General features: G+C 42.2%; 1 protein-coding gene across 1 annotated transcript; it reads right to left on the reverse strand.

The window, feature by feature from the left end:
- Nucleotides 1–607: 607 nt before the first annotated feature.
- LOC115110668 (uncharacterized) lies at nucleotides 608–11,280 on the reverse strand. The gene is made up of 5 exons (XM_029636496.2): nucleotides 10,765–11,280; nucleotides 9,205–9,296; nucleotides 6,127–6,225; nucleotides 4,533–4,703; nucleotides 608–3,308 (listed from the first exon to the last, which is right to left on the reverse strand). The coding sequence occupies exons 1-5, from the start codon at nucleotides 10,835–10,837 to the stop codon at nucleotides 3,114–3,116; spliced, it is 630 nt and encodes a 209-aa protein (XP_029492356.1). The 5' UTR covers nucleotides 10,838–11,280; the 3' UTR covers nucleotides 608–3,113.
- Nucleotides 11,281–14,046: the final 2,766 nt, after the last annotated feature.

Below are 14,046 nucleotides of genomic sequence, written 5' to 3' on the forward strand. Positions count from 1 at the left end.
AGTATGATGTTAAAGAGTTTTAGTATAGCCAATTGGAATTTGTTGTCTGTCTCTCTCTCTCTCTCTCTCTCTCTCATTAGACACCCAACAGCAGGACAATGGAACCCTTGTGGACACTTCATCTAATGAGTTAAATATATTACTGACTGTGACATTTTGTTTATGTGAGAGTATTGTCTCAAAAGTATGGGGTGGGTTGGTTCAGTTTTCAGTTAAAATGGTGTAATCTTCAAGACTGCAATTCTATAGCTGGCCACCAGATGTCAGAGGTCAAGCTTTTGAGTGACAATGGATGGAGAAGTACTTTGACAAGGCACAGAGGTAACATATGTTCAGTAATACAGAAACAGATGCATCCATTTTCCTCCTTAGACTGTCATTATGACTTTTTTGCAAGTAACAATTTACATGATTAAGAAAATATAGATTACCCCCCTGTATATAGTCTCTCTATTGTTATTTTACTGTTGCTCTTGAATTACTTGTTACTTTTATTTCTTATCCGTAATCTTATCCATATATCCAACTGCATTGTTGGTTAGGGGCTCATAAGTAAGCATTTCACTGTAAGGTCTACTGTTGTATTCGGCGAATGTGGCTAATACAATTTGATTTAATAACAGTTTATTATTTACATACATATGTTCAATGTGTGTGTACAGGTCAGACATAACTTGGTGGTGGGCTCAAAGTAAACTTACAGGTCATTAATTCACTTGTATAAAAGTTAGGTTCCAGGGTCATTCAAAATGCACAAAAACACTGCTCCCGCCAATGTAAAGTGCAGTTTAGAGGGTTCGAAAAGTGAAAGTTAGACGTCCTCCAGTGATTTTACTTTTCCTGTTCAAATATCCCAAGTATAAATACATACACTAAAGGGTTCCAAAAAATATGTTTTGAGCAAAATAGTGTATTTGAGACAACCACAAACTTTAAGTTAACTTCAAGGATTTTGGAGTGGCAGGTTAAGGGCGGCAGGGAGCCTAGTAGTTAGAGCGTTGGGCCAGTAACCGAAAGGTTGCTAGAACGAATCCCCGAGCTGACAAGGTAAAAATCTGTCGTTCTGCCCCTGAACAAGGCAGTTAACCCACTGTTCCTAACTGCCTAGTTGAATAAAGGTTAAATAAATCAAATACAAGGAGATGGTCAGATGTGATGTCATCATCCTCCTCCTTGTTTGAGGAACAATAGAGAACAAAAGAGGAAAGTACCACCTGCCTCTCCCCCTGCTTGTTCCATGTCATGTCATACCTGGACCACCTATTGAGATGTGCCTTTTGTTAGTAAATCATGTGTTAAATGAGGTGAAAAGGAAACTAGTGGACATTAAGGCCAGACAGAGACAGCACACAGGCGCTATGTTAAACATGTCTTTATCTAGAAGCCACCACCATCTCAATTAGTTTACGTGACAGACAGGTCTATAAATGATCATCAACTCCAATTCTCACTCTTACACTTGTACAAGTATTTCCCAATTGCTGTCTTTTGAGTAGACTTTTCTCTACTTGCTAACGGCTGCTGACACCTCATACTTTTGTTTCAGACATGATGTGAGGGAAATATTACATACTTTTTCTTGTCATTCATACTGGTTTCTTCTCAAGCTTGTGCAGGGACTGTTAAGACAGGCAGCCCAGTTAACCAACAAAAAAAAGCTTTTTACACAGCTATTCTCATTCACTGTTCACAGAGCTCTTGAATAAACAAAGCTAGCTACTTAGTTAACGCTTCCCACAATCCCAATGCTGAATTGTATCTTAAAGGCCCTGTGCAGTCAAAATGAAGTTTTCTGTGTTTTGCATCATATTGTACAACAGCTGATGAAACTAACAAGATTTGATCAGTATTATTTCCTGGTTGAAAATACATTCTACATAGGACCTTCTAAACAGCAGGTTTTGCATGGTGAAGTTTCGGCATGCCTGGTGACATCACCAGGTGGTAAATTAGTTAATAGATTAATAACAAAGAGTTCCAAACCTCTCTAACAATAACAACTAGTTTTCCCTTTTCTCCTCCCCACTCGGACCACAAATCTTGCTTGTTAAAATGTTTAACGCTTAAAAAGCTTAAAAGCAACAAAAAACCATTTTGATCATTTGAATAGAAAACCATCACAGTAAGGTACATTATTGTTACCCATAAATGATTTGATATAAAAACAGCTGCATTGGGCATTTAAGACTCGTTACCAGAGCCAACACAGGTTTGGTGTTGTTGACTCACTCTTCACAGGTTCCAAGACTAACACACAGGTTGTAGCTGGCTCAGTTGTACAACCCAAGCTCAGCAGGGTAGGACATATGAGCATTTTACATCTCACGCTTATACGTTTTTGGCTCGTACATTGCACTAAAAGAGGAGAGTGATTTTACTCAGAAAAGGACTTGCTACAACACAGTTCCCCAAAAAACAATAATCCAGATTACTTTAATCCATAAAATGATCAAAAGGGGTTACCATGATCAAATGTAGAAAATATGAGAAACATTTTTTTTTTTTAATCTAAAGATCGTTCTTCCCTTTTTGGTGCTTTTTCTGTTCACAGCAAAATAGTCTTTGTTTTTCAGCAGCACATTTGTCATGGAGTGTCTTTCTACCTGGCCTGTCTCCTCTTACAGTTAACGTTGGCATTAGAACCTGCCACCTCAGACATATATAGTCATGGTATTGGTCATCTACAGGACGGTTTCCCTTTTCACTGAAGAATGGTAATCCAAGTCTTGCCAGTTCACCAATCTTATTTAGGCTCCAGTTTAAAATCACAACTGACAAGAGGTGTTTAGACATTCAAGTTTGTCAGTATGGAGTAACCCGCAATGTAGAATTTCACCATCTTTGGTCACTATCTTCCAGCATACTGTCACTGCAGGATGTTCCTACAGTACAGTCAACCCATTGGCTGCTGGATCAATTTCAACCTATTGAGAATGTGTGCATTTGTAAGTCGCTCTGGATAAGAGCGTCTGCTAAATGACTTAAATGTATGTAAATGTAAATGCATTTCCCCTGTCTGTTATCCTCTGGCCAGTTTGGCACATCAAGGTGGATAAAAAGCATCAATACTCCAGTTGTCCTTGTCATCATGTGTCAGTAGCGAGTCTGAGGATTCAGACTGGTAGGGTGGCACTGTTGGCATCCTGAGTGGATGGGCACTGAGTGGTTACCTCTGACTGAGTGGTAAGGTCTGTGCCAGGGTGCGGAGGGGAAATGTTCTGGGGATGAGAGGCGTCTATTACAGACCCCAGAATGTCAAAGGGCACTTCAATGGAGTGGTGGATGCTCTCCTCATACGTTGGAGGGGGCTGTGGGAGAGAAAGAGTAAGCTTTGGTTAACACTGCTTTAGAACCTAAGGTAGGTGGGTACGTGTCAAATGGGTGAGTGGATGGCTTGATTTGTGTGTGTCGCGGCTCATCATATCAAGCTATACTTTGTGGCAAAGTGAGCCACTTAGAATGAGTCACCCTCCTAAAATAAAGGTTAAATAAATAAATAAATGTTAACACTCATAATTGAGAGGCTATAAAACGTACTGAATATGTTAAACGCTATATATTCCACACACACAACAAAATAACCCATGACCTTCTAAAAATACATCCCATCTAAGGTTACATACTCCATTTCCCAGGTGTAGGTGTTTCCTAGCGTGTATTGGCTGATACATGATCTCTAACATCAAACCTAATGGCATCATGTTAGCGTTTACATGACAGATTAGGTTGGCAGCACTCCTCCAGTACAGAGCTTATCTCCGTCATCAGCCAGCTCCTCACTCCCTGACTAACCCCTTATCTTTTAATTGCTTGGGGCCCCCGCGGGCGGCAAGGACAGCCCTGCACGCCTATAAAAACACCACACACGTAAAACGCATCAAAGTTTCACTCCAGCCCCTACGGGCCACAGCACATACAGAGCAATTATGGGCCATCAGAACCCCTCTAAAGTCTGACAGGGGCCACTTTGAGCTACCGGTGACAGAATGGGGGACTGATGGGAGGGCACGTATTCACTGGGACGGTTACTAAAGAAAAAGAGGGGCAAAAAAGACGAGTAAAGGAGGAAAAAAAGCACAAAGCTGCATTCTCTGCCACTGTTTACACTGAGGACACAAGCTTTAATTATGTTTGATTTGCCTTTTTCTCATTACTTTGTTTGCTCGAGCATTACGCAAGTCAAAGCCCCGGCGAAAGATCAACACAGTAAAACCTGGGAATGCGCAGTCTGTGCATCACTACAGCAGAAGATGAGATGATAGGGCTCCTATTTACGGCGTTCTGAATAGTGTTTCATCTTAGAACAAGCTCCAGTTATCCTGTGACAGCACATTCATAATGAACAAAAATCTCTTTTATAGGTCACTGCACTTAGGAGTAAACAACAGATTATATATGTGAGGCTCTTTAATAATGGACTAAAGATTGACTTTGGTAACGTTCAATAACCTACACTTTCAGGCAGCGTTCAATACTTATGAGGAAACTTGCCACTTATCTCAGTGGTACCCGTCCACCCCCCGGTATCTTACCTCAGTCAGCATGGCGCCGTTGAGGCCGAAACGGTCAGCGATCATCATGTGTATCTGTCTCTGGCGGTCCTTCTTCCTGACACTCTCGTAGGAGGGCAGCCTGGGGAGGGGCGCCTCCAGGGAGGGCAGGCGGTAGCTGGAGGGCAGGCCGATAAGGAACAGCTGTCCTGACTGATGGAGAGAAGAAGCAGACAGCCAAGGAACACAATGGAACAGTTAGAGAGATGTCACAAACACTTTGATGGAAGATATTGCGGGTGTCTGTTTGGTCATGGAGAATCCTTGTCAGTGCATCACTGCTGACTATACACATCAGAGCAATAAACCTATCCACACACAGCAGAAGCGGGGACTCCTGTTCCTGGAGATGTTTTACAAGAAAAACATTGTACCAAAAAACAAATAAAATAAATATTATTTAACACTATAAAACATGACAAATGTATATATAATATGATATACTGTATAATATGATTTGATTCAATCTTGGAATTGGTCTGAGCTGGTATTGCTTATTTTATAAAGCAATGTACATGTGTGTCGCTATACCCACTTGAGGGGCCCCCTGGCCTGAGACTGGCGCTGCGCTGCTGGTTAACTGCTGGTGATTATGGATATATGAAATTGCATTGGCATAGCCTTGTTTGTTAAGTTAGTAGAAAATACACTTTTGTATTCCTGTGCCCTTATCACAGTTAAGACACCTCTATTTTATAAGTAAAATATTATGGAATATATAACAAAATAAATAGAAAATAATATTTTTGAAAAGCAAAGAATTGCAAGTGCGAAGTGAGATGCACATCTCATGACTGGAATGGTTACTATTTAAAAAGAGTGACAATTTGAGCAGGGTCTCATGAGCTCAATTTTAAGTTGAAAGAGAATTTATTCAGGGATATAAACCGTATCATTTCTTATTTTCGACAATATATATAGATGTTAGTTCAGATTAGGTTCTGCCTGTTCGTTGGACTTTTCAAAATGTATTTACAATTTGACATTGCATGATTACGCATGAATGATCTTTGATCCCATCACACGACACATCTGCTTGGTGAGTAGGTTTACTATAATGTTCTCCCCTGTAACTTGTTTTTAAATGGCATATGAAAGCAAAAGTAGTCTATTCTATATTACATCATTAGGTTGAACTATAGCACAGTAGTAGACACATGGGATTCAGTTCCTTGTGCTTGACTACAGAGAGCAATAGCCTATCAAATTGATGTGGATGTGTTTGCTGCTTATGTTGTAGACTGCAGTCTACCTGATCTTGCATGATTGATGTTATTTAGTTTACTGTCTGACTTATCTAAAGAGCAAGGTGTAGCCTAGGCCTAATTCTTTCTCCACGGTTCTGACTTGTCTGCTCGTTGCACATTGCCTTGGATCAATCTGTGCGCTTAATAATCCCGGTGCAGGTATAAGCTACTTAATGATGATTGACGACCATTCAAATATGAATTCATTTATGATTACAGCGACTTTGGATAGCCCCCCCCCACCACACACACACACACACAGGTATCACTGGGTCTGACAACGTATTGACTGAAAACGTATTGACCCACCCAGTGCTGGGCCTTCTTACCTGTGAGTGTGTGTTGTCGTGTATGATGTCATGAGTCTGTTCCAGACAGGGGTTTCCCACCAGTGTTTGTCTGCTGCTGTAGTACTGAGGAGGGGCATCCTGCAGGAGGACAGAGGGAACAGTGATTAATGTGAGTTAGACTATAGTATGATGAACCCTCCATTAGCACATTAACTACAGAGATGACTGAACAACTTCTAACAACCCTACATTTAAATTTGAGATTCAACGAGAATCTAATTAAAATAGAGACTGAATGTCGACAATCTGCCCAACGTTAACCTTGTACAACATCCCAAAAGTCTTGCGAGCTTACATTCTGTTTTGATAACGCAGTGGTAATCAGCCTGGTAATTACAAGGCTAGCCCAACGTCCCAATTAGGAAGGCATTCCCTAATTTCAGCCTCATTGACCAATTGTCATGCCTTGTTTCATTCATTTTGGTCCTGACTGTTTTAGCAATACCATAAATGATCTAGCCTATAAGATGACCACCCTATGATTTCCGTGCCTCCTCCCAGTCCCACCCATTTCAAACAAGATTAGGCAGGCTCACACTGTATGAGGTGCTGGAATCCTTCAAAAGCCCTGCCGGAAAACTAGGTGATTTGCCTGGGCTTAAATGAGTCTCTTTGTATTGGGGACAATACAGTGTCCTACTGTGTCACCAGGGTCCCTAGCAAGAAACCACACAGTGTGACCTTTTCAGCATCTCTCTTTTCCCTTGTAACTGTAGCAGGTTCCTCTCAACAAGCATGCTCAAATACACATTATGGCCCCCATAGTTACTTTGGACAACATTACACAGCATTACAACAAAGGATTTTTTTGCCTGACAGAGTTCAATCCAGCATCACAACCGGCCGTGCTTGGGAGTCCCAATTGGCCCAGCGTCGTCCGGGTTAGGGTTTGGTCGTCACTGTAAATAATAATTTGTTCTTAACTGACTTGCCTAGTTAAATTAAACAAATTAAAATGAGGATGCGTGATGAGTAGGAGAACGGTTGTAGCAATTTACATAGGAAAATTTCTCCACTGCGAATCACGCATAGGGAAGCAGCCTTGTTCATATTGACAAAATGGTCACCTTCAAAACATCAGGGCCAGTTTTGATGTCTGCCCGAACGGGGACATCACTCACGTTCCCAGTGATGCAGTTTGACCTTTGTCACCACCCCTCCAGCATGTGACAGAGAGAGACACCGCAGAAAAATTGATGTCAGAGGTCACTTTCCCTCGCTAGTTTTCACTTTCAAGGGGCGAAAAAAAGTCTTCAGGATAAAAAAGGGAGATGTCCTTTTGTTTACTGCCTCTGATTCACCCAGCGTGAAAAAGCACAACCGTGTAAAATCAGAGCTGAAGTGGGGGGAGGACCCCATCGGCAGTGTGCCTTTTTCAGTGCCGCGACCTGAAGGAGAGCCATTGTCCCCAACACCCACAGGAGGGTCTGGCCATTATTCATGGAGCAAACTGAAGCAGGGAAAGGTATGTGGCAACAACACATATAGAGGAACGTAAACATTCCATAGAAAACAATAATAGAGGCTTTTTTCCATGTGAGCCTCCCTCGAAATCTGGCTTGCCTTCAGGTTGGTGTCCTTGTAATGATCTTGTAACAAAACCACCCTCTTCTGCAACATGCCTCAGTTAACCAGTCACTATGACTATATGGGTGACTGGATAGGATTTCAGGGAATGTGTAAACGACATAACAGGGACACCAAAAACAACAAACTGATTTCAACAAATCTGTTTCTATATAAAAACAACTTAAATCGTCAGGAAACTTGATTTTTGACTTTGCTCACACCGCCAGCTAGCTGTGTATTCTTTCACCCAGTACAGATCCCAGAGGTCATATTTACACCCTGTCACACACTGTTTACTATATAGACTAGACTCCACTCCCCACACTGACAATATGGAAATAGTGACGAGCAATGTTGTCTGATGTGTCATGTGTGGGTTACTCTAGCTGACATGTACAAGAGGACAAGCCTGTCTATTCCTGACAAGAGACAGCAAAACTTTTCTCTAATCTGTTCAGGCCAGAGCCAAACATAGCAGAGACAAAGGAGATGTTGGTGTTTCCTGTCTGTCTGAGAAAGGGAACGAGTTGGAAGGTATGAGTAGTGTCCCTGTTCTACAGAGATAACATATTAACCCTACCCCAGGGACGCAGGTCAGGAAGAGGAAACATGGAGGATGGGCAGAAACTGAAAACTGACCTCCATGGAGAGTTTATACTTCCTGTTCCCTATTTCCTGTACCAGGTTAGGGACTTGAATATTGGTCATAGTTTGAAGTTGTTAAATAGTATTGATATGTATGAACCTCCATACTTTGGGCATCCATCATGGTACCGTTCATATAAGATACTGCCTTCATATAAGACACTGTCTACTAAGTTCTATTCTCTGGGAGGGAGAGGAAAGGAGGTCAACAATGATACTGAAGACTCCTCCTCTGTGCCAGTGTTTGTGTTCCTCACTCAGGGGAACACTGAATATTGTATCCAGTTTCTGGGTGAGATTTTCCAGTAGGCTGTGCAGGATATGCTTGTTTGCAGTCAAGATCAGATTTTCCTCCGCCCCGTGTTAGCCATTCATATGTTTTCATATGTTTTCATACAACATGTTTTGAGTCAAATTTTTAGCTAAACAATCTGTTGTAATATTCTCATTGTAGTGGTGTTGACACATCACAAGATTGGCGCAAGTATCAATAGCATTTGTCAATGCTGCCTCGCCACACACTATGACTCATGATTCCTTTGGCACTCAGGGATAGTTATGGAAGCCGAAGTTCATAGCCAGAGCACTTTTAATTCCATGAAATACAAATGCATGGTTTTACAGTGATCATATCAAGTTTATTCTGGGCCTGTTCCCATAGCCATGCAAATTAAACGTGCCAACTCTTAATGGCGCTACATTTACTTTGCATGGTACATTTGGCCTCAGTCACATCTAATCTGTATCTGTGCCTAACTTTAATTTATGGTTTGTTTACAAGTGACACTTTCTCACTAATTGTATCTTTCAATAAAATATAGTGAGTGAGCTCAAGGTCCTTACCATGTCTCCATGGGTGTCCTTGCAGCAGTGAGGTTCTTTCCGGTATATGGACAGGAGCACCACGATCACCACAAAGAACACCAGACCTGAAACTAGTAAAGGAGAGGAGAAGAGAAAACTCATCACCCGCTGTTAACAATGCATCAAAATGACAATGGACATGCACTTGTACAAAAGGTACATTACGTAATGCCCCAGTCTAATTAATGTAAAGTAATATTTACTATAGTGTTCAGAACACTGTAATATGCTGTTGCTAGGGGACAGAGCTTTTCCTGCTCAGGTCACAGGTAATTAAGTTGAAACGCTGTGTGGACATACTGTGTAGACTATTTAATGGAACGCTGTTCACAATATGTTTCTCAATCTGTGGACAGGGATAATTGGCAATCATAATGTTAGTCGCATTGGCAATCATAATGTTAGTCGCATTGGCAATCATAATGTTAGTCGCATTGGCAATCATAATGTTAGTCGCATTGGCAATCATAATGTTAGTCTCATTGGCAATCATAATGTTTCTCAATCTAATGTTACGCAGGGAATCATAATGTTAGTCTCATTGGCAATCATAATGTTAGTCTCATTGGCAATCATAATGTTAGTCGCATTGGCAATCATAATGTTAGTCGCATTGGCAATCATAATGTTAGTCTCATTGGCAATCATAATGTTAGTCGCATTGGCAATCATAATGTTAGTCTCATTGGCAATCATAATGTTAGTCTCATTGGCAATCATAATGTTAGTCGCATTGGCAATCATAATGTTAGTCGCATTGGCAATCATAATGTTAGTCTCATTGGCAATCATAATGTTAGTCTCATTGGCAATCATAATGTTAGTCTCATTGGCAATCATAATGTTAGTCGCATTGGCAATCATAATGTTAGTCGCATTGGCAATCATAATGTTAGTCGCAGTCGATTTTCCACACTTCAAATTAATGTACTATCAAATATAAATGTGAGGTCAACCATGTAATTCATCTTCGGATACAAAACAAGTCCAAGAGGAACACTAGTAGCTTCAAGATAATACAGATAGGTTCTAGAAATAGAAAGTAAGTCGCTCTGGATAAGAGCGTCTGCTAAATGACTTAAATGTAATGTAAATGAAAGCTTCATATCTAGTCGGCAAATAGGCTGCTATCTACAGTGATAGCAGCTGGCGAACAGTGTATTCAACATATTCCTTATCACACCACCACAGCAGTGATTTGATGAAGTTAAAGGATCCATCACTGGTGTGAACAACCTGCTGAGGCAACAGACTCCCCATCCAGATCTATAGCATAGGTCAGTGGTCCACATAGGCTACACTGTTGCAGTTTTCTACAACTTTACAATAGTTGTGTTTTGTCCAAAGAAAATGAATGAACACTTACAACTGTTATTAATGTAACAGGCAAAAGTGACATGCCAATACGCCTGTTTATCATAACAGATGGGTTAATTACAAAAATATGCCTAAGATTATATCTGATTCTGATCTATGCTCAAATGCCACCATCAGTTTCATGGAAAATTTGACATTTTGAGAGATTAAAATCTTACTTACATGCTGCCACAATGACCGTGATTTGATCCGATGTTAACTGAGAGGGGGTGGTTGGAGTTGCAGCGGTGGACATCTCTGGCGAATAGACTGTCTATACCCAATTGGATCATGAAGTCAGAGGGTAAAATGGGACTGTTTTCATCAAAGGGACCGAGATCATAGATTCTGATTATTTTACTTATCCCTTGTACTATTCCAATGCAAGAGAGACGAGCTCCAAACAAGAGTCGGATCAGGAAAACTCACGTCGGTAAACATGCCACAGTATTTGAGTCCTAGGGCGCACTGTCGCGCTCTCAAATTCCGTGACGTCGCCGGGCACCGGACAACAAACAGTCCTTGTACGATGTTGGTAGACACGCGCGCGCAGTCGCCAAGGAGGCAACTTGGCTGAAACTGGTTAATTAAGTAGCCACTGAACTCATAGCAGCACACCGAAGCCTTTTTTCATAATGTTGAGACAATGTAATAAAGGTTTTTCTGTTGCATTTTCTTGACAGATCATAGGCTAAATCCAACATTACTCGATCAATCATTCAGAAATGCACTAGTTTGTATTCTTCATGACAGACTAGATAGGTTTAACCATCAACCAGACTATAACACAATAAAGCAAATAGTTTATGTATTTGATTAAATGTAACTTATTGACTACGTTCACACAACATCACGCTTTACAATATCTTAAAGTTTACAAAGTAAGAAGCCTAAATAGTTCTCTTGGTTGGGAATCGCAATATTAGGGTCCAAATCAGCCAGGAGGACATCACATTCCAGCGTTGTAGTCACAGTTTACCTTGGAGATGCCTGTGATGGGATAGTGTGCAATGAGAGGGAACAGCCTGTTGGTGGAGTCCAAAACGCATCTCTGCTACATGTACAGTTCCTTCGGAAAGTATTCAGACCCCTTTGACTTTTTCCACAGCCTTATTCTAAAATATATTAAATAGTTTCCCCCCTCATCAATCTACACATAATACCCCAAAATGACAAAGCAAAAACAGGTTATTAGAAATGTTAGCTAATTTATAAAAAAAAAATTAAAAAAACGAAATATTACATTTACATACGTTGTCACGCCTGCTCACACTCCTCCTCTCTGGCTGCCTATCATTTTATTTCTAAAAATTGTAATATTAAAAAAAAATACTTTGACCCCTTTTTCGTGTTATCCAATTGGAAGTTACAGTCTTGTCTAATTGCGGCAACTCCCATACGGACTTGGGAGAGGCTCTTGACACAATACCCGCTTAACCCGGAAGCCAGCCATACCAATGTGTAGGAACAAACACTGTAGACTTGGCAACCGTGTATGCTCATGGCCCTCCACGCTAGAGCGCGATGGGACAGGGACATCCCTGCCGGCCAAGCCCTCCCCTAACCCGGACACTGCTACAGAGCCTGGACTCGAACCAGGATCTCTAGTGCCACAGCTAGCACATGTGATGCAGTGCCTTAGACCACTGTGCCACTCGGGAGGCCCAGGCTCCCCATCATTACCACACCTGTCACCATCATTATGCACATCAGCGCTCATTGGACTCCATTGCCTTGTTGATTGATCCTCCTATCTGTTTGTTCCTCGGTCAGATCCCCATGTCAGCATTGATGTCTTTATTTCTCCCTGTCCAGACGCTGTTCCTGTTCTGTTTCATGTCTGTTGTTTATTAAATGTTCACCCTCTGTACCTGCTGACACCAATATGTGAAGTATCAGGGAGTTCTTGTTTTTGTTGGCAACGTCGGGTCCGGGTGCCGTCGCCGATGAAACCGGGGGTGCCTCAGCTGGCTTGTCGGGCTCCCATGCCTCAGACGGCTCGTCGGGCTCCCACGCCTAAGCCGGCACCTCAGGCTCACCCAGATGGCACCCCTGGGGGGGTACTGTCACTCCTGCTCCTGCTCCTCCTCTCTGGAGCTAGAGGGCGCCAGGCTGTCCATCATTACGCACACCTGTCACCATCACGCGCATCAGCACTCATTGGACTCACCTGGACTCCATTAACTTGTTGATTGCCCCTCCCATATCGGTTTGTTCCTCGGTCAGATCCCCGTGTCAGCATTGATGTCGTTATATTTCCCCTGTCCAGACGCTGTTCCTGTTCTGTTTCATGTCTGTTGTTTATTCGTCTCCAGCGTCAATCCTCACATAAGTATTCAGACCCTTTACTTAGTACTTTGTTGAAGTACCTTTGGCAGCGATTACAGCCTCGAGTCGTCTTGGGTATGACGCTACAAGCTTTGCACACCTATATTTGGGGAATTTCTTCCATTCTTCTCTCAAGCTCTGTCAGGTTGGATGGGGAGTGTTGCTGCACAGCTATTTTCAGGTCTCTCCAGAGATGTTCAATCAGGTTCAAGTCCGGGCTCTGGCTGGGCCACTCAAGGACATTGAGAGACTTGTCCCGAAGCCACTCCTGTGTTGTCTTGGCTGTGTGCTTAGGGACGTTGTCCTGTTGGAAGGTGAACCCTTGCCCACAGTCTGAGGTCCTGAGCTGGAGTAGGTTTTCATTAAGGATATCTCTGTACTTTGCTCTGTTCATCTTTGCCTCGATCCTGTCTAGTCACCCTGCTGCTGAAAAACATGGTGCCAGGTTTCTTTCAGATGTGATGCTTGGCATTCAGGCCAAATAGTTCAATCTTTGATTGGGCTGTCATGTGCCTTTTTACTGTGAAGTGGCTTCCATCTGGCCACTCTACCATAAAGGCCTGATTGGTGGAGTGCTGCAGAGATGGTTGTACTTCTGGAAGGTTCTCCCATCTCCACAGAGGAACTCTGAACCTCTGTCAGAGTGACCATCGGGTTCTTGGTTACCTCCCTGACCAAGGCCCGTCTCCCCCGAATGTTCAGTTTGGCTGGGCGGCCAGCTCTAGGAAGAGTTTTAGTGGTTCCAAACTTCTTCCATTTAAGAATGATGGAGGCCACTGTGTTCTTGGGGACCTTCAATGCTGCAGAATGTTTTTGGTACCCTTCCCCAGATCTGTGCCTCGACACAATCCTGTCTCGGAGCTCTACGGACAATTCCTTCGACCTCATGGCTTGGTTTTTGCTCTGACATGCACTGTCAAATGTGGGACCTTGATATAGACAGGTGTGTGCCTTTCCAAATCACGTCCAATCAATTGAATTTACCACAAGTGGACTCCAATCGAGTTGTAGAAACATCTCAAGGATGATCAATATAAATAGGATGCACTGAGCTCAATTTCGAGTCTCATAGCAAAGGGTCTGAATACTTATGTAATAAGGCATTTCTGTTTTTTTATTTTTAATACATTTGCAAAA

Source organism: Oncorhynchus nerka, linkage group LG21 (assembly GCF_034236695.1).
Source record: "Oncorhynchus nerka isolate Pitt River linkage group LG21, Oner_Uvic_2.0, whole genome shotgun sequence".
Lineage (NCBI taxonomy): Eukaryota > Metazoa > Chordata > Actinopteri > Salmoniformes > Salmonidae > Oncorhynchus > Oncorhynchus nerka.